General features: G+C 32.5%; 1 protein-coding gene across 2 annotated transcripts; it reads right to left on the reverse strand.

Annotated features, from left to right (window-relative positions):
* Nucleotides 1–1090: 1090 nt before the first annotated feature.
* On the reverse strand, nt 1091–23550 carry LOC127702575 (ubiquinone biosynthesis protein COQ9, mitochondrial-like). Of its 2 annotated transcripts, XM_052206829.1 has the most exons (8): nt 23447–23550; nt 13364–13540; nt 12388–12526; nt 12076–12160; nt 9484–9588; nt 8694–8849; nt 6017–6070; nt 1091–1317 (listed from the first exon to the last, which is right to left on the reverse strand). In XM_052206829.1, the coding sequence occupies exons 1-8, from the start codon at nt 23499–23501 to the stop codon at nt 1285–1287; spliced, it is 804 nt and encodes a 267-aa protein (XP_052062789.1). In that variant the 5' UTR covers nt 23502–23550; the 3' UTR covers nt 1091–1284. The 2 variants fall into 2 exon arrangements, with proteins under 2 accessions (XP_052062789.1, XP_052062788.1); XM_052206828.1 differs by lacking the exons at nt 1091–1317; nt 6017–6070; nt 8694–8849; ... (2 more) ...; nt 12388–12526; nt 13364–13540 and adding an exon at nt 19786–21772 and having other exon boundaries at nt 23447–23530.
* Between the last annotated feature and the right edge of the window lie 3736 nt (nt 23551–27286).

Below are 27286 nucleotides of genomic sequence, written 5' to 3' on the forward strand. Positions count from 1 at the left end.
TAAATCATAATATATTTCAGTTAATGGTTGGTCCCCCATTTGGGGACTGCTGTCTTTTTAATTTAATCCATTTCAATATAACGACTAAAGATTGTTCAATCTAATTAACTTTTCAATATCAAATTTAAGCCCAAAAAACATTTGACTATATCTTGAAATAAGAATGAAATAGCAATAAATGGGGAATGTGTCCATGGGACACAGATAATGCCCCCGCTTGCATATAACGTTATAAAAGGACACAACTCAAGAACTGTAAAAGTGACACTACCCAAATTTGTGCTTGATCTGAGTTTTAAGGTAATAAGTATTGTGTATAAGTTTCATAATATTTGGTTGAGGCAAATTGAAGTTCGAGAACGGAAACGAAAAATTCCGCAATTTTTCCATTTGTAAAGGGGCATAACTCTAGAACGGTAAAAGTTACACCACCAAAATTGATCTGTGTTTTGTGGTAATAAGCATTGTGTTTAAGTTTCAAAACATTTGGTTGAGGCAAACTAAAGTTAGAGAACAGAAACGAAAAATTCAGCAATTTTTCCATCTGTAAACGGGCATAACTCTAGAACGGTAAAAGTGACGCCACCAAAATTCAAATGTGATCTGTGTTTTGTGGTAATAAGCATTGTGTATAAGTTTCATAACATTTGGTTGAGGCAAACTAAAGTTAGAGAACAGAAACCAATTTTGGGACGTATGGACGGACGGACAGACAGACAAGGGTAAAACTTAATGCCCCCTCCGCTACGGCGGGGGCATAATAAAAAAAACTCGAACATGTTCATTTGGATTTCACATAAAGAAAGATTCAAATAAAGCTAATCAATTAGTCAGCATGAATTAAACATTTACACTAGCTCACTTACTATGCAAAGCAGTAATCCAGGCTACTCCATGAATAAATTAATGTGTTAAAAATGTTGTCACAAAATGAAATTATAGCAGAAACTGTTTTTCAAAAATAACCAAGAAACATCAACAGAACAACATGTAGTCTTAAACAATAGACAGGTGTCTATACAATATGTCAAGCTCTAAATAGTCCCTTGTTTTTAAAAGTTTTTATTAATTAAAACAGAAACAAACTCAGTTCTCTTAAAAGAGAGGTTTTATTACTATGAAAGACCTTTTATTATTAACATAACTTATAAAACATAAAACAATTTACATCAAACACCACAAAAGTTAGATCTACTTTTTCAGGTTCATCAAAAAAACTATAAAATATATATAAATAATTCCACTTAATTCTCCAATGTTTTGTTGATAATCTTGGCTATCTTGTTATCTGGAATTCATTCTACACATATTTTTAGCCTGCAAAATAAAAGCAATATCTGTTAATACTTGAATTTTAATTACACATGTGTTTGCAATTGAGTTGTGAAGACTGATTTAACAAACTTTTCTTAAATTATCTGAATATAAATTATTGAGAAACTCTGGTTTCAACGCCCTCAGACAAAGTTGACCTGGGATGGATTTGGCTATTATTTTGTGTCCTTCTTGGTCATATAGTACTTCAACTGTTTCAGTTCTTATTATCCTTGGCTTTCAAATATTCGACTTCGAGCGTTCCAGAAAAGCGCTTCAGACGCTTGAAATTCATAAAGTGTTGTTTTCATTTTTTTTAATTCGAAAACCTTGGAAAACCAAAATTTAGTTTCATTGTAGAAGAGATTTCGCTTGTTTTCTTGAAATAGTACAATTTTTCCAACGCCACTTTTCTCACTGCGACTGTCATACAAGTGAGAGGTTTAGCTAGCTATAAAACCAGGTTTAATCCACCATTTTCTACATAAGGAAATGCCTGTACCAAGTCAGGAATATGACAGTTGTTTTCCATTCGTTTGATGTGTTTGAACCTTTGATCTTGCCATTTGATAAAGAACTTTCCATTTTGAATATTCCTTGGAGTTCCGTACTTTTGTTATTTTAATTTTTTAAACTTTGAGTTACTCTTTATGAACATAATTCGATAGACACCATAATGTGGTGAGTTGTCTCATTGGCAATTATACCACATCTTCTTCTTTTTATATAAGCCTGTAGAAATCTCCAAAGATATTTAAATGTCAATATTTCTCAAAGTTTACAATGCTAACGATAGATAAAGGCCTGTTGTCAAATTGTTTGGCAATCAATAATTTCTTCAACTACATGATTTTTTAATCAAGTATTCTAATATATGACGTGCTTCTTTTGCCTTGTAAACAACAGTGTGATAAAATTCTCGATATATCTATACTTAGTGCAGACTCAGAGATTATATATTGATGGCTGTTACTATTAACCTCCCACATAAATCAACATGTATCATAACCTATGTGCAAACACTATGCAGATTTCGTTGTGTTCAAATTGAAATGAAAAAAGAAACTACAGAACCGTTATTCCTATTCTAATGCATAATACAAAGAAATAATGCACAAGAGCTTAAAAAATGTATAAAATCAAAATCAAATAAAATTCTGCAGAATTTCGTGAATGATCTTGGCGCATTAGTGTCATGTCATAACATGACATGATGTCATACGAATAAAAACTCTCAAGCTGAAGGTTTTCTGTTATGTATACTCCCTAAGCTCGGATAATATCATATTAAAATGGAGTTTTGAGGTAGGTGTTGTTTCATTTTCTATTCTATTGCATTATTTGCACATTTGTGGATTTCTTAAATTAAATGAGTTTTCTGGAGAAAAGTTTTGTAATAGACAGATTCTACTTTGGTTCCCGGTAAATAGTTGTCTCATAGGTAATCAACTTTGAACTATTAAAAATCGTCATAACCTAATTAAATATTAAATAAAAAGGACATGAATCACTGAAAATACTGTACAGACCACAGAAACCATTAACACCCAACTCCCCCGCCAAAAAAAGTTGCAAACAACAACCAAAAGAACATGGTCCAGATATCCTGACTTGGTATACCACAAGTACTGGTTAGTTAAAACTAGAGTTGAACCATAGTCAGTATCATAGAATTAACCATTAACCAAAGGATTTTCATAAAGAGGCATTCTCATTATTTTCCACAGAGTCAATTGCACAACAAATTTGCCTACCAATTACTGTTTTGGGGTTTTTTAACCAAAAAAGTCACAAGAATTTTTCAATACCTAACATGGAACGTCCCTGCCATGTTTGGGTACAATCTGATAAGTTCGTCTCACTTATAAGATTATTGAAGTCTTTCCCCTCCTTAAATATCCAATAAAAAACTGTAGGTGTCTAGAGGTAGCCATTGTGGTTGTAATATCCCAAGCAATGAAGTTGGGGAGGGTATAATGTTTTTCATTCGTCTGTCCATCATCTCTTTGTTGTAGCAGGATAGTGCCTTCATTTTTCATATCCTCTTCAAATTTTGAAGGAGGCTTCCACTTTTCAAAACCTTAACTGAGTATGATAATCAGACAAATCTTAAATTAGGGTTCAATTTTATATGGAAGGGGACTTTTAAAAATGCACTATATCACATATCAATATTTGTTGCAAGAATAAGAACATAATTTTTATCAGACCCTCTTCAAATTTATATAAATGCTTTCTCTCATCAAAACCTTAGATAATTCAGGGCAATTTATTTTAGCAAGGTGCCTTGAAACAAATATCCAATATTAATAATTGTCACTGGGATAATACCTTCATAACTTAAGGATAATCTTCAAATCTATTAACAAGAGTGGACACACTGAAATGTCTCACCTGTTTTAGTGTTCATAATTGAATTTATGTTGAAAGTAAAAAAAATAAGTTTATATAAGCTTTACATTAAATTAACATTTTAATGATGAATGAACATGAAGTCAAGGTGAGATAAACCCTATCAGACAAACATGTAGGCCGTACAATCATTCCATACACCAAATTTATTTAACATATATTGCCTAAAGTATCTTAGAAACAAACCTCATTGAGGAAACTGAACTTTTAGAAAAAACAGCATCATAAAATCACATGGGATACACTTTTGGCTAATAAATCACAGGCAAATATAGCAACAACATTTGAGTAAATAAAATTGCATTATACAAATTTTTTTTTTGAAACATTAAGTCAAATGACTACTAAAAGCAAACTTTGAAATTTCTTATGAAATAATTTTTCATCTAGATTTAAGGTTCATCAGAAGGGATTGACAAATATGGCCATTTTTTTTTTATTTCCTCTTGAGTACAGACAAACCTGTGCACAAGGAAAAGTTTTAAGGCATTGCAGAAACTGGATAAATATTTGTCAATTCCTTGAGATGAACCTGAAAGACCCCCCCACCCCAAAAAAAAAAAAAAAAAAAACTAAAATTATCTTCAATCTTTGATCAAAATATTGTAAAAAGTCATATTTTCATATTATCTATTTATCTATTTATGTTGCTATGCTAAAATATTTTTTACTTATCTCAATACTTATCTTATTTCATATGTATCAAAAATCAGTAAATGTGATTCTGTTGTGCAAACAAAATTTCAAAAGTTCTTCAATCTGTACATATTCAGCCAATTAATCTTTATGAAGGGACTGGAGTGAACTGTATTCTATGTTAAACATTCATGCATGAGTGACCTTATTTTAACATTTTCACACCTTCCAATGTTTTTGTTAATCACGGTTTAGTAATGATCCCTTAAAAGTTTTTATTATTTATTATCATTATTAATGTTATTTAAAGATTTTTTATAAAATAATCTATTTCAATGTAAGTAATCAGCAGTTAAATAATAAAATACATTCCATACACCAAATATAGTTGACCTATTACTTATAGTATCTGAGAAGAGGACCAAACAAGAGCAACTTAACATTGACCAATGAACCATGAAATTGAGGTCAAGGACAAATGACACCTGCCAGACAGACATGTACACCTTACAATCATTCCATACACCAAATATAGTTGACCTATTGCTTACAGTATTAGAAAAACAGACCAAAACACAAAAACTTAACATTGACCAATGAACCATGAAAATGAGGTCAAGGACAAATGACACCTGCCAGTCAGACATGTACACCTTACAATCATTCCATACACCAAATATAGTTGACCTATTGCTTATAGTATTAGAAAACAGACCAAAACACAAAAACTTAACATTGACCAATGAACCATGAAAATAGGTCAAGGACAAATGACACCTGCCAGACAGACATGTACACCTTACAATCATTCCATACACCAAATATAGTTGACCAATGGCTTATAGTATTAGGAAAACAGACCAAAACACAAAAACTTAACATTGACCAATGAACCGTGAAAATGAGGTCAAGGTCAGATGAAACCTGCCAGACTGACATGTATCCCTTATAATCATTCCATACACCACATATAGCTGACCTACTGCTTGTAGTATCTGAGAAACGGACCTAATCACGTAACTTTAACCTTGATCACTGATCCATGAAATGAGGCTGAGGTCAGGTGAACCCTGTCTGATGGACATGTAGACGTTGCAAGGAACCCATATACCAAATATAGTTATCCTATTACTCATAATAAGTGAGAAATTTACATAACAAAAAAACTAAACTTTTTTTTCAAGCAGTCGCTGAACCATGAAAATAAGGTCAAGGACATTGGACATATGACAGACGGAAAGTTCGTAACATAAGGTATCTGCATACAAAGTATGAAGCATCCAGGTCTTCTACCTTCTGAAATATAAAGCTTTATACAAATAGTTTACGCCGCCGTCGCCGCTGCCAGATAGTAATACCTATGTCTCACTTTCTGCGACTTTCGTCGCAGGCGAGACAAAAATGAAAGTTTCTACTCATTAAAATATCAAACAAAAGAGTTAGATAACAGAAAAATCCAAAATGAGGTTCCATTTTTGGGGAGAGGGACTTGCAAAAATATCTTTAATTGATTATTGTAACCTGGATAGAATCATCTTTAAAAGTAAACAGAGAACACTATGCCACAAGGTAAATAAAAACTCTTCAATCACCTTAATAAGGGGGTGTGGGGTAAGAGAGCTAGCTCACTAAAGGTTGTTTCATAAATACTGACCATTATACCTAGTCCATACAGTCCTTCTGAGGCCACTGTTCCTGATTGCTTCACCTGGATATAATACAATTATACAACAAGTTATCCTTCTTGGCATTTTCAGTGTCCATTATTATCTTTTTTTTTAGTCATCTTAAGAAAAATATAAGAAAACTTTTGAAATAAATCTCTTTAATATTTTCCATCTGTACTTTTCAAATGCTTCTTTTAACATTAAGTAACAAAAATATGTGATGCATGTTAATTTCAAAACAATTGAAAATAAATGTGGATAGTGTCCACATGTGGACACAGATGATGCCCCCGCTTGCATATCATATAGTTATAAAGGGACATAACTGAAGAACGGTAAAAGTGATGCTACCCAAATTTGAACTTGATCTGAGTCTTGTGGTAATAAGCATTGTGTGTAAGTCTCATAACATTTGGTTGAGGCTAACTAAAGTAGAGAACAGAAACTAAAAATTCAGCAATTTTATTATTTGTAAACACGCATAACTCTAGAACGGTTGTGTATAAGTTTTATAACATTTGGTTGAGACAAACTAAAGTTAGAGAATGGAACATAAAATTCAGCAATTTTTATGTTTATAAAGGGACATAACTCAAGAATGGTAAAAGTGTTGCCATCAAATTTCAAACTTAATCTGTATTATGTAGTAATAAGCATTGTGTATAAGTTTCATAACATTTGGTTGAGGCAAACTACTGGTAAAGTTAGAAAACGGAAACAAAAAATTTGTACTTGATCTTAGTTTTGTGGTAATGAATATTGTGTATAGGTTTCATAATGTTTGGTTGGGGCAAACTTAAGTTACAGAATGGAAACTAAAAATTTTGCAATCTTTCGATTTATAAAGGGGCATAACTCAATAATGATTAAAGTGACACTACCCAAATTCTACTTGATCTGTGTTTTATCAGTGGAAGTCAAAATTTAACATTGCATTGTATAAAGCATTGATTGTAGTTGATTCAACTATAATCATGGAATTAGGAAGATAACTCCAATTTTAATAAAATTACTTGATATTTAGAAGAAAATAAAAATTTTGCAATTTTTCCATTTCTAAAGGGGCATAACTCTAGAATGGTTAAAGTGACGCCACCAAAATTCAAATTTGATCTGTGTTTTGTGGTAATAAGCATTGTGTATAAGTTTCATAACATTTGGTTGAGGCAAACTTAAGTTAGAGATTGGAAATGAAAAATTCAGCATTTTTTCCATTTATAAAGGGGCATAACTCTAGAACTGTAAAAGTGACGCCACCAAAATTCAAACATGATCTGTGTTTTGTGGTAATAAGCATTGTGTATAAGTTTAATAACATTTGGTTGAGGCAAACTAAAGTAAGAGAACGGAAACGATAAATTCAGCAATTTTCCATTTGTAAAGAAGGGGCATAACTCTAGAGCAGTAAAAGTGACGCCACCAAAATTCAAACTTGATCTGTGTTTTGTGGTAATAAGCATTGTGTATAAGTTTAATAACATTTGGTTGAGGCAAACTAAAGTTAGAGAACGGAAACCAATTTTGGGACGTACGTACGTACGTACGTACAGACGGACAAGGGTAAAACTTAATGCCCCCTCCGCTACGGCGGGGGCATAAAAATATATCAAATACAATCTATGAAAAGCAGAATGACATTGAACAGGAACAAGTCATTTTTACTGCCATGTAAAACAATGTTAAAACACTAGTAATCTGAGTAACAGGTAAGATCTACCGTAAATTGTTGCCTTGCATTAGAGTTGATGATTAGACTGTATAACATGCAGAGCACATGACCATCTACCAACAGACCTAATAAGAATGTAGCTGAATAGTATTACTAAGTGAACCCAAACAAACCTAGGGTCACTATTTACCTGGAAATTGAAGGTAAACCGAACAAATAATTGTTTTACTTTTAAAGAATTGAATTATTAACAATCTTGATCCCCAATACAATGTATTTTATTTTATTGTTATTCTATAAAATGTGTTGTAACTCATTAGAAATGCATTTTTAAATCAGGAGATGTGTTTTGATTGCCAATGAGAAAACTATCCACGAAAACACCAAAGGACAAGGATGTTAACAACTAGAGGTCAATGTACTGCCTTAACAATGAGCAATACCCATGCCCTATATAAAGTAAGGGTCCAGGATTACAAAATGTGAGACAATTCATGAGAAAATTAACGACCTGATTAATAATCTTATATATAACATGTAACAAAAAACAGTAATGACAGACAGCAACACAAGTTAATAACTGAGTACAGGCTCAGGTTTGGGACAGTCACATAAAGAATGTGGTATTGTTTTGTGGTTTTGTTTGTCATTTAGTGGTTTGTCACTTTTTTGCCATGTGTTATCAGTTTCTATTTTTCACCAATGATTTATGAATGTCCCCTTGGTATCTTCTGCTTCTTAGAGGGTGGTAAAGGGTTATTTTCATGCAATGTGTTTTGCCATTTTTATTTCACGTGCAGCCGTGAAAAAGGTTTGTTATTTACTGTGTATTGTGAAATCGGTAAAAAGATCAACGTGCAAGAAATTTTATTTTGCGTTCTTCCGTGAGGATATCCCTTGTTTACGCCCCTCTTCTTATTTATGTACATTTGAAATATGGATATTTTCTTGCAGAACCATCAAACATAATATATTGCATTACATTTTCAACTTACGTTCCTTGTAACTTTGCCAAAAGTAGTTAGGTCTTTAAGTCTCCTATCTAAAAACTGCCATGTATTCTCGTAATTTTCTGACTTATCTTGTAGCATATAAATTTCTGTAGACTTATACACACCAGCTAGACTTGCTCTCTTTGTGTACCAATTAAACTGAAAAAAATGCAAACATCAAACCAAAATGTCAACTAGACTTAATCTCTTTGTGTACCAATTAAAGCAGATGGTAAAGTGCTATTTTCATGGAATGTGTTTGCAATTTTTATGTCTCATGTGTTCGTGCTAGAAACTTTGTACCTAAAATCGTGAAATTCGATCTCCACAAAAGAATCCACTTTACAGTATATATAGAGATTCTACCACTGCATGGAGTGTGATAGGATTTTTCTCTACTCAAGAGATTAAATTTTCAAAATTAAAACACAAGAGTTGCTGAGCTTTTAAATATTTAAAATTTAACTGTCAAGAGAGGAGGAATATTGTATTGCACAAGAGTTGGTGGTAGAATCTGTTTCTCTAACTATTTTTAGACTATATGCAGACAAACTTAATCCTTTTTTTCCAAAGATATGCAAAAATATGTGTTTTTTTCTATGCAACATCATCAAGTATGGTCGCCTTTTTTCGTAATGTCACAATAGGAAATTCAGAGGAAAGCAAGTAAATTTGATGTTCTAATTGAATTTTGACCAATGAAAAACTGAGATCAAACTGTTGAATAGAAATAAGCAACAGGTAAGGAAAAGGATAAATCGGCTAAGAATTAGAGAAATTGCATTAAACTTACATCTACAGATTGATCTCCAGCATAGAACCATATTTCATCCATTAACCTTCCTAGATTTGTCCATGACTCTATAGCATTCTGTGGCATTGTTTGTATTGCCATTGCCTGAAAAGTACAAGATGCATAAATACAAAATCATATGATAAAAAACAAAAAGAAAGCATAGAACTTTTTCCAATTGGTCCCATAGAACAATGAACATGCTAATATCATCAGTTATAGTCCATTTGCCAATTATCGACTTGTTTACAATCAAAAAAAATTTGCAATGGTATAACACCTGGAAAGGAAAAACTGTATCCTTGTCTATGTTGATTACTCATTGAAAATTCAGAAAGGCTTATGTAAATCTTAACCATCAAAACATGCTCTTTCCATAAGGTTTGTATAGGCAGGGATAAAGTTTGTCCAACCTTGGTGTTGAAACCATAGTTTTAGTCTTTTTCTTATACCAGCACTAAACAAGGTAAATATAAACTGTTATCACAGAGATATGTCTCGCCTTTTTGTAATTTTGATAATGCAAATGTTGAAATTAAAATAGCAATACTTTAACATGTAAGTTATGCAAATATTCAAAATTGATGAACCATGACTGAAGGTACATGGCTAAACAATCTCCATGGAATGAGATGTGCCAATGCTAATACAACTGCATACCTAATACCATTGACTTATTATAAGTCGTTCCCTTTAAACAAACCTAAACACAAACATTAACTTGTAAACTATGTAAAAGTTTCAAAGTCAATGAACCATGATCAGGGGTGGGGCTATATAATCTCCATGGAAACGATACTTGCAAATGCCAATAAATTTGCATACCAAATATCATTGACTTAAAATTAGCAGTTCATCTTAAACTGATCTAATCACAAACTAATACATGTAAACTAAGCAAAAGTTTCAAAGTAAATAGACCATGACTGAGGGGGAGGGGCCAAATATTCTCCATGGAAATGAGATGTGCTAATGCTTATACAACTGAACACCAATTAACATTGGCCTTCCACTAATGGTTCCCCTTGAACTGACCTAATCACAAACTAATACATGTAAACTTAGCAAAATTTTCAAAGTCTATAGACCATGACTAAGGGGGCGGAGCCAAATAATCTCCATGGAAATGAGATATGCCAATGCTTATACAACTGCATACCAAATATCATTGACCTACCACTAGTGGTTCCCCATAAATTTACCTAATCACAAACTAATACATGTAAACTATGAAAAGTTTCAAAGTCAATAGACCTTGACTGAGGGGGCGGGGCCAAATAATCTCCATGGTAATGAGATGTTCCAATGCTAATACAACTGCATACCAAATATCATTGATGTACCACAAGTGGTTCACCATGAACTAGACCTAATCACAAACTAATACATTGTTGACGCCGTCGCCATCGCCGACGCCGGAAACAGCATACCTATGTCTCACTTTTTGACTCTGTCATGGTGAGACAAAAACCGTTTTGTTCAAATCATTCCTTTTTAAGACAAAGTCTGATAATTTAGCTAAATTAGAAAGCTAAAACCTTATAATCCATCTTGCATCTATAGCTGGTATGCAATGATATTATATAGGATACCAAAATAAAGGAGAAGATACAAAAAAAATCACTGAAAGTGTAACTGACATACAGTGAAGGGATACCTATTGTCTTTTTGTATAAACTACAAAATAGAAATTAAAAAAATTCAGCAATTTTTCCATTTATAAAGGGGCATAACTCTAGAACAGTTAAAGTGATGCCACCAAATTTCAAACTTGATCTGTGTTTTGTGGTAATAAGCATTTTGTATAAGTTTCATAACATTTGGTTGAAACAAACAAAAATTAGAGAACAGACACGAAAAATTCAGCAATTTTTCCATTTATAAAGGGGCATAACTCTAGAACAGTTAAAGTGACGCCACAAAATTTCAAACTTGATCTGTGTTTTGTGGTAATAATTATTGTGTATAAGTTTCATAACATTTGGTTAAGACAAACTAAAATTAGAGAACAGAAATGAAAAATTCAGCAATTTTTCCATTTATAAAGGGTTATAACTCTAGAACGGTTAGAGTTTTGCCACCAAAATTCAAACTTGATCTGTGTTTTGTGGTAATATGCTTTGTGTATAAGTTTCGTAACATTTGGTTGAGGCAATCTTAAGTTAGAGAACGGAAACCAAATTTGGGACGTACGTACGTATGAACGTACAGACGGAAAAGGTTAAAACTTAATGCCCCCTCCGCTACGGCGGGGGCATAAAAAAACTTTTTATCCCTTCAGAAATATGTCATACAATTGTAAACAACATCCAAACACCTGACTGCTGATTCATGTGAAAAAATCATTGTTTCTTTCTATCCCACCAGATTCTTGTAGCTATTATGCTATAATGAAAACTAATAACTGTACTAGTTATAACTCCTGCATATTGTTTTTTTTCACTCTGAATGGTCTTATTGTTTAAATAAATAAACTGTTTTAATTGTATCTTATCTTATTTAATTAACATTTAGTTTGGTTGTTTTTTGAGTTGAGTCACAGTGTTTGAACTTTATAATCTTTTTAGAAAATATTCCTTGTATCTGTACTACCTGTGGCCATTTCTCCATGTATGGTATAATCATTCTGAGCCTTGATTCCACTGAATTCTTTATAAACTCCCCCGTCTTTGGTTTTCTGTAAACAAAGAATGTGAGCTCATGTTTAAGGTAATATAAAAAAATGTTAAGCTTTTCTAAAACAATAATTGACTCCAATGAGTATAGAAGATAGTTTAATGATTATAATCATTAAAGTATTTTCTATACTGCCATTAAAAAAAAAAAAAAAATTAAATTGTCAACTGGAAAGGTGTTGTTGAATGATTGTTGTCTTTCCCTATGGTTTCTAACAAAAATACATACTCTTCAACATTTTCTGTCTGTTTTTTCATCTGTTTCACTAGCTGTTGATTACATTCTCCGTAGAAAAAGAAAACTAATTCTGCTCCACCCCTGGGGAACATTCCATGGGCTACACCTGGTAAACCCTCTTTTTCAGCACCTATGAATAATAAGAAAGCAATAATTTAACACATAATATTAAGGCAAGTAACGTGACATTTTATAGAAAATTCCTCCAGAAAAGTGTTTTATTTTGGGAGATGAAGTTTGAAAATTGTAACTTATCACAATCTAAATTTATAGTCTTCATGTTTAACCACAGGCCGATAGAATCGAAATACAAAATTTACAATTTGAGCTTTGGGCCTGTGGATTCAAAAGTTTATCATGAAGACTGTCTGTAAGTAGTCAGCTTTTGAATATGACAGTCTTGGCCAACAATGCTATCTTTACTGTTTTTCATGTCATTTAATGTGTATATGCTCTAAACTGTTTAATAAACCAAAATATTTTTCTGTTGTATGGATGGTACGATATATTTGTAATCTCAAACTACTGATTCATTGACATATAGCCCTCATCTCCTGAAATCAATATCTACTCTGAATGTTCACAATACCCTTGGTAACAGAAATACTGCTTGAAATGATAGCCTTTCTATTCAAGTCATACTGATGTATGAAAGATAATTATCACATGGTTTTCTAGAATGCTAGTGAAAATCATGGTAAAAAGAAATCTTATTTAAAGTGATTTAGAGGGTTGTGATGGCAGTATAATCAGGAGGTTGTTTTTCTGTTTTGAATATTTCACATTTTGCCATGCTGGGGCCTTTTATAGCTTACCAGTACTATATGGTATGGGTTTTGTTCATTGTTGAAGGCTATATGGTGACCTATAGTTGCTTACATGCAAGTCATTTGTATTGTGGTGGATAGTTGTCTCATTGGCAATCATACTACATCTCCTTATTTTTGTATAAGGAATATAAATCTACCTGAAGTAATTGCTTTATTAGTCCATCCATGCTGATATACAAATGGTAATGATGCCCTTAATATTCTTTCTTTTGTTTCATATTCTGTTTCCTCTGTTGATGTTTCTGAGCTAGATTGATATGATGTTGAACAATTTCTGGATACAATCTGTGTTAATCGAATATTTTGCCCATTTACTGAAAAATTAAAATAACATTTTAGTTTTAGTTAATTTCTAGAAAATCAAACAAGCATTTTTATTCAATTAAGATACATGTAATATAAAGACAGTATATTTATATGTTATTGCCTGTTTTTATGAATTTATTTTTATAATTAGGAAAAAAATGGCCTAAAAATTAGCATCAAAATAATTCAAGGGCAGATCCAGCAGGGTCATTTTGTCACTTCAAAATGAACAAAACAATTTTCAATTTACAGTTGTCTATTCTTCATCGGTTTTCACATCTGCTACAAATACTTGTTTCAATTCTTAATCTATATTTTAGTTCGGAACCATTCTAAGATTTTTTATTGTGATGTCACACATAGTAAATCAGTTGTCATTGTCTTGAGACAATGCACTTATTTACCGGTACACAAAAGGAGACTTCACATCTTCAACCTGCTTCATTCATGTCATTATAGGAATATTTTGGGATACAGTCCACCTTATTTCACTGCCTATTTCCAACTATCTGTTCTCAATGACTTGTTTTCTTACATATATATAAATAAAACACAACTAGAGGCTGTAAAGAGCCTTGAACAATGGCCACTTATTAGTAACAATAGTGCACATGCTGAAATGTCTCGCCTTCTTTACTAATCATTGATATTATGTTGATAGTCCTAAATATAAAGCTTTATTACAACTGTCACATAAATTTAACATTAACCAAGTAAACTAAACATTGACCAATGAACCATGAAAATGAGGTCAAGGTCAGATGAACCATGCTAGGCAGTCATGTACAGCTAACAATTCTTCCATACAACAAATATAGTTGACCTATTGCTTATAGTTTAAGAAAAACAGACCAAAACACAAAAAACTTAACACTGAGCAATGAACCTTGAAAATGAGGTCAAGGTCAAATAAAACCTGCGTGACTGACATATAGATCATAAAATATTTCCATACACCAAATATAGTTGAACTATTGCATATAGTATTAGAAAAAAAGACCAAAACTCAAAAACTTAACTTTGACCACTGAACCATGAAAATGAGGTCAAGGTCAGATGACACCTGCCAGCTAGACATGTACACCTTACAATCATTCCATACACCAAATATAGTAGACCTATTGCATACAGTATAAGAAAAACAGACCAAAACACAAAAACTTAACTATAACCACTGAACCATGAAAATGAGGTCAAGGTCAGATGACACCTGCCAGTTGGACATGTACACCTTACAGTCCTTCCATACACCAAATATACTAGACCTATTGCTTATAGTATCTGAGATATGGACTTGACCACCAAAACTTAACCTTGTTCACTGATCCATGAAATGAGGTCGAGGTCAAGTGAAAACTGTCTGACGGGCATGAGGACCTTGCAAGGTACGCACATACCAAATATAGTTATCCTATTACTCATAATAAGAGAGAACTTAACATTACAAAAAATCTTAACTTTTTTTTCAAGTAGTCACTGAACCATGAAAATGAGGTCAAGGACATTGGACATGTGACTGACAGAAACTTCGTAACATGAGGCATCCATATACAAAGTATGAAGCATCCAGATCTTCCACCTTCTAAAATATAAAGCTTTAAAGAAGTTAGCTAACGCCACCGCCGGATCACTATCCCTATGTCGAGCTTTCTGCGACAAAAGTTGCAGGCTCGACAAAAATCATCATTATAGGGGAATAACTCTTTTAAGAGCTAACTGACAATTTAAGTCATGTTGACATATTTATAGATCTTATCCTGCTGATCAGTTTCCTCATTAAAGTTTCTATTTATCTACTTGTATTTTAGTTTCGAGATAATAGGCAAAACACACAAAAAAATGGTAAAAATTATCGTTAATCATGTTAATGAGCAATAACTCCAATAATGAGACAACTGAATGCTTTATGTATGTGGCTTATTTCAATATTTGAAGATTTTGTCTTGCTGATCATTTTTTGCTATTTAAAGTTTTGATCTACCAGTATCTTTTATTATTTTCAAGATAAAAGGCTTATCAATTTAGCTATCTAAATTTTTTATCAATCTATTTTAGTTTTCAAGATAATAGGCAAAATTGAAAAAAAATAATGGGGAAAATAGTAATTTAAGGGCAATAACTTTAATAAGGTGTCAACTGATGATTTTGATCATGTTGATTTATTTGTTGATCTTGTCTTGCTGATCATTTTTGCTACTTAAAGTTTCTATCTATCTATTATATTTTTCAAGATAATATGCAAAAATGCACAAAAAAAAAAGGGAAAAATTGTCATAAAAAATGTGTCAATTGATGATTCAGATCATGTTGATGACTGACATCGACAGTCGACGGACACCAAGTGATGGGAAAAGCTAACATGGCCCTTCAGGCCAGGTGAGCTAAAAAGGGAAAACAGGAATTACCAAAAATTATGCAGAGTACAGCCTCAGTACAACAAATCACATCAACCACTAACTTCTTCGAAAAAATAGACAAAGATTTATATTTGTTAACATCCTCTTTATTTGGACTGTGGTGAATAGTTGCTTCATTGGCAATCATACCACATCTCCTTGTTTTTATAAAGACAGATAACAACTAACAATACATGGAGCAGATATCCTGATTTGGTACAGACTTAAAATGTTGTGGAAATTATGGCTGTTATTGTTTGCTTGTTTGCTGTCGAAATGATTGTAATTCCTTTGTAGTACAAGAAAATAACTTGCCAGAAGATTTCACTAGTTTTCATCAGAAACATTTATAACCAAAACCTTGAAGAAAGATTTATAAGCTGCATGCTACATCTATTTACATTTTGTTAGAGCTATTTTCCTAATGCTTGTAGTTTAAAGGTTTGGTCGGCTTGCTTGCTTTGTTAATATAAATGTTTGCTCAAGCATTGTAATTTAGATTGACATCTGCAATCAATAGATAGGCGGGGCTTCAGCTTGTATACATTATGTAAATTAAACTTATATGTTATTAGATGTTAAGTAAAATGCAGAGTATAATGTATACAAAATGAAGCTCAGCCTATCTTAATTACAATGCTTGAGCAAACATTTAAACAAACAAAGCAAGCAAGCCAACCAAACCTTTAAACTACAAACATTAGGAAAATAGCTCTAAGAGAAAAGAAAGTTATAGGCCTATAGAAGCAAATAACAGGAGTTGAAACAGAGTAAAGCTGGTCTTGAGACCAACAAACTCCAGAAACTCCTCTTGGGTTTGAGCAGAACTTGTTTACTAAAATACCACAATTTACTTAAAACTTTTACTAAATGCTTTCAAATACAAAAGATTTGGTTTGGAAGTTTGGTTGTAAATTTTGTACCTGTATATACCTTATTACAAAAGGGATATCAATTCCTTATTTTTTCAGCAATATTGTTTATGGAGCCCTAAATTTAGATACAGTCCATGTACTTATGGATCCTTTGACTAAACTTATTCTGAAAGGTTATAACATTATCACTGAAGTATGATCAATTAATAATTTCTTCATTGGTTCTTACATTGATTTTATTTTTTTATTTTTAAAACATAACTAAATATGACTAGATATAAGAAGATGTGGTATGAGTGCCAATGAGACAACTCTCCATCCAAGTCAAAATTTATAAAAGTAAACCATTATAGGTCAAAGTACGGTCTTCAACACCGAGCCTTGGCTCACACCGGATAGCAAGCTATAAAGGGCCCCAAAAATTACTAGTGTAAAACCATTCAAACGGGAAAACCAACAGTCTTATCTATATAAATAAAATGCTCCGCTGGGGCGCAGCTTGATACGACCGCAGAGGTCGAACCCTGAACAGTTGGGGCAAGTATGGACACAACATTCAAGCTTGATACAGCACTGAATTTGGATTGTAATTAAATATTTGACACAGCATAGGTTTCTCACACAGAATGAAAGTGGTCTAAGAACTTAAAAATTTTAAATTTACCTATTCAAACCATATCATTATTATTTGCTTTTATATATAAATCAGAAATAACCAATTTAAAATGGAAAATTTTAAAGAAAAAAAAGGAAAAAAAAATCCCTCCCAAAATTTTTTGAGCCCCCTTATGATTCATCACCCCCAAACTCAATCCCAGCTTTCCCTTTGTGGTATGGTACCTTGCAGTACAATTTCAGAGAGATCCATACACTTGAACACAAGTTATTGTCTGGAAACTAGAAAAATGCTTGTTTTTTGGCCCCTTTTTGGCCCCAAATTCCTAAACGTTTAGGGCAATTACCCCCAAACTCAAACCAAGCTTTCCCTTTGTGATATGGAACCTTGCAGTACAATTTCATAAAGATCCATACACTTACACACAAGTTATTGTCCTGAAACTAGAAAAATGCTTGTTTTTTTACCCTTTTATGGTCCCAAATTACTAAAATTTTGAGGGAATTACCCCCTAAATCAATCCCAGCCTTCCCTTTGTGGTATGGTACCTTGAAGTACAATTTCAGAGAGATCCATACACTTGAACACAAGTTATTGTCTGGAAACTAGAAAAATGCTTATTTTTGGCCCCTTTTTGGCCCCTTATTCCTAAACTTTTTGGGCAATTACCCCCAAACTCAATTCCAGCTTTCCCTTTGTGATATGGAACCTTGTAGTACAATTTCATAAAGATCCATACACTTACACACAAGTAATTGTCATGAAACTAGAAAAATGCTTGTTTTTTGCCCCTTTTTGGCCCCTAATTCCTAAAATTTGGAGGCAATTACCCCCAAAATCAATTACAGCATTCCCTTTGTGATATTGAACCTTGTGATACAATGTCAGAGAGATCCATACACTTACACACAAGTTATTGTCATGAAACTAGAAAAATGCTTGTTTTTTGCCCCTTTTTGGCCCCTAATTCCTAAAATTTGGAGGCAATTACCCCCAAAATCAATCCCAGCATTCCCTTTGTGATATGGAACCTTGTGGTACAATGTCAGAGAGATCCATACACTTACACACAAGTTATGTCTGGAAGTTACAAAAATGCTTATTTTTGGCCCCTAATTCCTTAACTGTTGGTACCATAACCTCCAAAATCAATCCCCACCTTCCTTTTGTGGTATTGAACCTTATGTTAAAATTTCATTAAGATCCATTCACTTGAACTAAAGTTAGAGTGCGAAAACTAATGTGTCTTCGGACGATGACGACGACGACGCCAACGTCATACCAATATACGACCACAAAAATTTTTTGCGGTCGTATAAAAACGAGAAACGAGAAACACGAAACACTTATGAACCACATCAACAAACGACAATTACTGAACATCAGATTCCTGTAACTGTATGGTTATAAAATTATAAACAATTTTGGTCTTACATCTTGTCGATACTTATATTTTGACATTGCACAAGGTCATGCCTTTTCAGACTGTTTATAGAGTTTTTACACTAAATCCATTGGATGTGAACTAAATGATTCTATCTTTCAGTAACTGTAAATACTCTTATTTAGATACCTTGAGTTTTCTGTCATTTTGGGTTTTTTTTTGTAATAAGAGCCTTTTCCAACTGATTTTTAGCTTGTTCTCATGTTGTGCTGCTTTCTTTTTTAAATTGTTTCATATTCTATTGTACTGGGGCCTTTAATAGCTTACTACAAGGTATGGGTTTTGTTCATTGTTGAAGCCTGTACAGTCATGACAGTACTCTATATGTTTTATGAACATAAATATTATATAAAAAAGTGTTAATTTTCTGAATTATGGATAAGTAAATAGTTGACTTAAGTTTATTTTTTTCTAGATTAATCTTCAGGAAGAAAACAATAAGCTATATATAAGTTTAAAAAATAAAACCTGCATTTCCTCTTTATACGGGTATCTAAATGCCCTGAGTTGTCTGAGTTGTCTCCTATTTGGGGTCATGAGTCATGACACTCCAACTTTAATGGTCAAACTTAGTTTATATCTGAATCATATCATAAAAGTACCTAAATATGGTGTATTTTGTCGCCATTTTTTAAAAATAATTCACTTATATGCAAATAAGGCTGTTTAATGGAAAATAGTACAAATTAACAAAAAAAATTGTATCTTAACTCCTGAATACCCAAAGTTTTTGGAAATATATATAATTTTGCAAAGTTTTAACTACCAATTTGGACGAATTTGGGGATTTTGCATGGTTTTATGGCAGACTGGCTCTTAAATAGTATTTTTTGTTTTCAACAGGAAAAAGGAGGGGGTATATCTGGCTTTGGGTGTGTATATTGCGACTTCTCCTTGCAAATGCAGTTGATAGCAATTTGAGTGGTTTGATAATTTATTATTTATTGAAAGATAGTACATTTTGCACATCATTTGTACATGATGAAAGTCAATATAAGATTGGTCTCTTCTTCTTCAATCACAAAAGTCACATATGATAATTTGATCTATTTTGTAGTTTTCCTTTGCATCTCTGTAATTTCAGTTATTCTACATAATATACTGTCTATAACATCAAATGTATTCAAAGCTGACTCAACAATTTGTACTTGCTGGCTGACCGGAACACGAGGCATTGCAACACCACCTACTGTCAAACCTAAATCAACATTACCTCCCTTGTCCTTCTTCTGCCCATCTTTTAGATCTTGTAAATCTAATTGATAATGACCTTTAGATAAATCCAGAGCAAGTCGTAGAGGTTCAAAAAAGTGTTTCTCAATTTGACCAATAAAATCCCATATTTTTGTGACATTTTCACCTGGCGGATCTCGTAATAACAAGTAACGAAAACAATTCAACAAAGCAATAACCCTGTCTGAAATTTGTAGTATATCTTGTGTAGCACCTTCTTCAACAATGGCTACAATTTTCAATAACTTATAAAGATTTGCACCAAAAAATGTAAGGTCATCTAATTTGTTCTTCAATACGGAATCGATTTGATCTTTCAATAACTGAATGGTGTAGCCAACCAAACCAGCATGTGGACAAGTATTTAGTACCATTTCATAAATCTTATATCTAGCAGGCAGGCAAAACATGCATATAAAGATTCTATATAACTGAACACATTCCTGGCGTAATTCTTTCACTGGATTCTGTATCATGATATCTATCAAAGCATTGACAACTTGTTTATATTTATCATTGTCAAGGTCATTCAATGACAGAGTAGTGACTGGTATTTTTCCCATGAGGCTTTGTAGCAGATACACTCCTTTGAATTTGACCAATGAATGATCAGCTTTTAACAATAACAGAATATAATGTAAACTTGACTGTAGAATATGAGGATGTCTGTAAATGAATGGGATACTATCCACGGCCAGATCTTCTCTAAAAATAAGATAAGATAAACATGCGTAGCTGTATTCTGAAACTAACTCTCCTTCAACTACATTCCCAAAAGTACCTGTATCTTCATCTGAAGTGTCATCCTCTGCTTTATAAGGTTCTTTCAATTTTTTGGCCGACTTCTTTTTCTTTGGGAGCTGCCCATTTTGCAACATTTTAAATAAATCTGGACAAAGTTCTGTTATGAGTTCAACTAACTGTTCTGTGCAGACTCTCCCATACGTTTTTTCCTGATCTTCCATTTGTTTGCGATGAAAAACAAGATCAAGAAACATAAGAGGATGATCAAGCATAGAAAGCAGACGATCCATCAGCATTCCTATCTGTTTTTTACCTTTCTCTCTATCAGCATCTGGATTCTTCAAAGATACTTCCTTAACAAATGGTTGAAGGAATTCTAAATATGCTAAAATAACATCTGTAATTCTCCTTACATCTCTATCCAGTTCTAACAATTTTCTCTCGTCTTTCTCAAGCTGATGGTCTGCAGGAGTAGGCAATTCTATAACATGAGCATGTACAGTTTCAAGGGTAATCTCTAAAGATTCTGTTCTCTTTGAAGGCAACTTCATTAAAGTCTGCTGTATGTACACTAACAAAGCCTTAAACTTCTCATCATCTTTAAAAGTATCCATTTGTTCAAGAAGTGCAATTATAAGCTCTTTTGGGTTTCCACGTTTTACGATGTAATTCATGCACCTCTCACATGCCTCGAAAAATATGGGCGCATTTTTAGAATTTTCTTCTGTGAGACTTTTGGCAAGTTCTCCAGCTAGTTCATAAAATATTGATTCATCAGAAAGTTTTCTCTCCAAAATAAACATCTTCAAACTTTGTGCATCCTTGTACTTGAGACTTTCCTTGATGTTCTCTAGAACTGACCCTGCCTCTAAATCTCCACCATACATGTCAAAATCTGTTGTATCCATGGTTACAATTTGTTACACAAATTCCTGAAAAACAAAAAGAGAAGTTTTGCTGGTATTTTTTTTATTTATAATTTGACTTTCATAACAAATATTATAAAAATATAAATTTTCTTTCTCAAAATATAAAACTAACTTGACTGTGTTCATATATAGAGGTATTCATTTTTGAAAACAAGCCTTTTTGTACACAATCAATTTATTTCATCACACGATTTTAAATTAAATGTTATCAGATCCCACATCCTAATGACAGGTTAAAATCAACCAATCAATATTTAATTAATATACACCAACACCAGCATAACATTCTCTTTTTGTTTGAACATAGTAGATCATGTATATTTTAAGGAAATAACAGGCCAATCTATTTTTATTTTTCAAACATACAATAGCATATGTGTCCTGGAAAAATATGAACATTGACAATTTGGTTTAATCAAAAGCATAATAAAAATCTATGTACCTATGATTAGTAAATATTTAATTTTATGCAGTTCAATAAGCAATCTTTGAACAATTTTTAGTAATGTTACTTATTAATGAATTTCAAATGATTATAAAGAACTTCTGCTAGGCCAGTCTACCTGCTCAAAGAATTGCAGTCATTTTACCAATCTAAATCAAACCAAAAAGAATTATCACTGTGCATTTGTATTAACATTGCTTTAATGATTAATAATTTTATTATTTCAAAATCACGATTATCATGATTATTACTGTTTTACTACTGTCATCCTGATTTTTTCTTTCTTTTTAGGACAAAATAAATGATAATTGTTTAAACAGGGTTTCCCTAACTACTCTGTTTTTTTGCCTCCAAATTCCTTCCCTAAATATTTAGTGGAACTTAACAAAATTGCAGGTGGTCCCCATATACTCAAGGTAAAAAAATTGGGCAAAATAATAACATTTTGTAACTATACTAGTAATATTTAGAGCCAAAAATGAAAGGAATAAACCCTAAATACACCTGTTTTATTTTGTGATTGACCTAATAACGGGGCTCACGCTATCAGGCGACTAGGGCGATAAAATCGCTTTCCCGTCCGTCACTTTGCTTGACCGTCAAAAGCGATATCTAGTCGTCCTGTTGTTCACCATACTCGCTTTCATCATCTTCTGGTTAGGATGGCAATCTTGTACAAAGCAGGGTTCAAAATGCATATCATAATACCATGCTCTTTTTCTAAATATGCATTTAACTTGCCACTGGACATTAAGCAGTCAATCATCCATTTTGTTGTCCATCATCATAACAGGGTTGAACTATAACATGGGCAATTGAGATTGTGGGCGAGCATATCAGAATTCCTATTTAACGCCTATAATCATTATTTATAAGCCTGGTATTTTGGGTGTTAAATATATATAACTCATTAGTATAAAACCTACAATGCCAATGGCTACATTTGAAAACGAGATCTCAAATAATCACTACATGATACACATCATAATTTGTAAACAAACTTTATCTATCAGTAGCTGATTACAAATATTAATGAAGAGATATTTATACACTAAAAATATATCTTGATATGAACTGAAAAATCATGCCGGTATATCGTAAATTACTAATACGTCTGAAAAGTCAAAAGGGACCGGCTAAAAAATAGTTTACACATTTTTAAGTGAACTATGACACTTTCTTAATAAAAAAAAATAGTGTCATTTGAAACCTGTGAATACATATTCACTTACATATTCTCTTAAAAAAGATACCAGATAAGGTTTTGCTGCAGCTTGCACATGCCATTATTTTTTTTTAAACAATTATAAAGAGTGCTCTCCCTTCAAATATAAATCCCGATGGACTCGGAATAGATTTGTGTTGTTTCCGTGTCCAATAATTTGTCAGTTTGAAATTCCGGGAGTCTATAAATACATTGAAATTCAGCAGTCTACCTATTTCTATTTTCCCTAATGTTATTGTATTTTAATTATATATATATGTACTCTTTTGAAACGAATCTACATCTACACTGGGAATAGTATACTTACATATATGGCATACTATTCCCAGTGTAGATGTAGATTCGTTTCAAAAGAGTACGTATATATATATAATTAAAATATAATAAATATATAAAGTAGGAAAACTGACAATTCTGGTCAATTAAAATTGGAGTCGAGCGCACCTGCAACGTGCGGGATTCAAACTCACAACCTCACTGTTGGCAGGCCAGCCCAGTGATACAGTCGAGACCAATTGTCATTATGAAAATGTTGTTATCCAGAATTTCAGCATTAAACATTTACTAGTTTTTAGAATAACCAGAAATGTATATAAGCTGCCAATTTCTGGTATCAAATGTCTAAGGAATAACTTTAATTACTTTTGGCTTCATTAAAGACTGTGATAATAATATATATTTAGTTTGGCCGAAAACATAAATCTTTACATGTCATAACAATAATATAAAGAACAAATACAAATACATATACACTGAATCAGAGACATATATACATATATGTCTCTGACTGAATACTTAGTCTAATACTTATTAAGTTATAGCAAGGAAAATCATGACATGTACTGGCGGGCCACAAAAATTAAATATCCGCCAAACAAAACCAAATAAGTCAAAGGAGAGGTTGAGCCCAAGAGATGGAACACTCTCTTGAAAGTTCAACTCCAAGCAGAAAGAATAAACCACTTCTTCAGCTGCTAGATCTACTAAGGAGATGCTCACGTAAATCTCTCCTAAAAGTAGAGTATCTTAAAGAGGCATATATTAATGAATCCAAAGGATGAAACACTCCCTTGAAAATTCCAAAAACCTAAGGAATAAAACACTTCCTTTAGGCTAGTATCTACAACTAAACAAAAAATTACAACATACATAACGACAAGATACACAATAATAAATTATTTACATATGATTCAGTAATAGCATGCTGAAAACACTTGCGCAATTCGTATTGTAGTTCGACTATTTAGACCACTCGGCCACCGAGGCCCTCAACTTGCAATTGTCATTATGAAAATGGTGTTATCTAGAATTTCAGCATTAAACATTTACTAGTTTTAAGAATAACCAGAGACATATGTATATAAGCTGCCAATCTCTGGTATCAAATGTGTAAGGAATAACTTTGATTCAATAAATTCAACACCAGTTCTTCTTTTTCGATGTATGTAGTCGTTAAACCCAATTTCTGAGTAACCAATTCGTTTTGCAGTTAAAGAGAAACACAAAATAAAACAACTCTATATGAAACAATCAAAAATGTAACAGAAACTTTAATTCAAATACATATTGAGATACACCAGAATTTTATGGATATAAAGAAATCGTTGATTGCAACACGATGAAGACATGCATGTTGATGAAGACACAGTAAAAAATAGAATACTGTACATATCTAGAAAAGAACATTCATAAAAGATGCAACTCCCCCCTTACATATATACAGAAATACATAAAAATATAATTCATTTAATTCTCTACATATTTTTATTAATTGAATAAATGTGTTAGGATGGCCCTGAGATAGCTTTGTTTTACATCCTAAGACATGTTTCAGACACGTCCTAAGACCATATCCTAAATAATGTCCTAAGGACAATTTCGCCGGTTAGTTCGTATTTAAGACTTCGATTGGTATATATGATGTTAAAAATACATATTAAAAAACAATATTTCACGTACTTCTTATCTAGAATTAAAATGCATGTTCGTTCTTTATTATATATATAATTTGTCCGTAGGCTACCTTTTTATGCTCGATTTGAGCTCTAATATTTATTGTTCAACAAGGCTGTGGTCAAATAAATTATGTGAGTAGTGTTAGAGCCGAGGGTGTGTTTTGTTTTGTGGATTCTCATTGGTTTGAAGTTTTGTTACCCTTAATTTTTGGCCAGTGGAAAACTTCCCGCCGACGTGTTTCAAATAGCACTTTGTCTTCAGACGAACAAGTTGGACATAATTTACAGAACCAAAAGATTTGATGTGAACTTTGAAGCTGTTCGTGATCCACACATACACAAGGTAGATATTTACCCCTTGATATTTTCCCATATTATTTTCGTTATATGGATCATAACACGACATTTTAAATCTTTTCTCATGAATTTTGTATATGATACAGAAGACCATCTGACCGTTGAATTTTCGATGAAGTTGTGACTTAAATATAATATGCACTCATTCAATATGGAAAGAAAAAAATATGCCTTCATGGCTCGATATAAGTTTCAGTATATGATTTCGAATTTTTGAGGTAAAGACGCAAACTTTCAGATTCCATTCTTAAAAATACTAAACAAAAGTATATATCATTTTATAATGATTTTCGTTCTCATATTAGCGACAAATTAATCTTTAATATTCTATTTACTTATTTATTTGTATTTCAAATTTCCAAAAAAAAACAGCAACTGATGAAATTTTAGAAGCGGGCTAGTGTTCACTTTTTTTAGACACTGACGGAATAAATAAAAGTAAATAAACGGTAGAAAGAAAGAAAAGGTTGAGCTTGCAACAGTTATTAAAAAAAAAACAAGAGCCTGTGTCGATGCCGGCTGTCAAATTAACTTTGCAATAGCAAATATCTTGATATTTGTAAAGTAGCACCAACTTAGAAATATGTAGTCATTACCGTGATTACGAGATTCATTAATACAGATATCATTTTTTTTTTTGCTCAACTATCGATAGAGGGTGGTGAAGAATCCAGGTCCTATTAATTGCCGGAATTTGCGATATGGTACAAAGTTTTAAAAAAAAATCACCCGCCCGGGAATTCACCATATTGAAAATTCTGTGTGCGGATGTCCCTTCCCAAAACCCCCATTTTGTCTATTGTTTATCAAGTTTCTGACAGTTGATCGTCATGAATATGCGCATTGAAAGTCATGCAAGCCGAAGGAATAATCAATCTATTTTTAAAAATTAAAATCGAATGAACTTTTGTCAGTGGTCAAGGTCAAAGTAAGCGGAAGATACTTTTATCCGAGATTTTAATCTTTTTTAAATTTGAACGGAATTCACGATTTGAGTTTGCAATTCCTTCACAAATGTTACGTTGAGCATCGAAAGAACAGTAAAAATACCAGTAAGTTAATATCAAGTTTCGTTGATATTTTTTCAGCTATTGGCCATAAACAAGAGAAACAACATTTTAGAATCTGAAAACAGACGAAACATATTATAACAATCGGTAAGTAAACATGTTTTCATACTTATCATACTTATTCTTAAAATGAACGAAAGTGACATTACAGGTATAAATGGGCAACAAATGGAGAGATGTCATCCTCCTCCCAAATTTAAAGGCCAAACGTTAAACTTATTCTTGTTCATTATAACCTGGGACTATTATACTAACGGGACTGGAAACTGATCGATCTGTTGAGATTTCATTGCCCCGATAGGCGGATTATTGATTTTTTGTTTTGATTGACAGCTTATCGTGTCACGTAGTAAATTAGCATTCGTTACATGAATAGTTAGTATAATAGTCCCAGTTATAACCTTTTAGCAAATATAGCCATATTTAGACCACAAATTTCACTCAGGGTACAGACAATCCTGTGCA

This window comes from Mytilus californianus, unplaced genomic scaffold (genome assembly GCF_021869535.1).
Source record: "Mytilus californianus isolate M0D057914Y unplaced genomic scaffold, xbMytCali1.0.p SCAF_5, whole genome shotgun sequence".
In the NCBI taxonomy this organism is placed as follows: domain Eukaryota; kingdom Metazoa; phylum Mollusca; class Bivalvia; order Mytilida; family Mytilidae; genus Mytilus; species Mytilus californianus.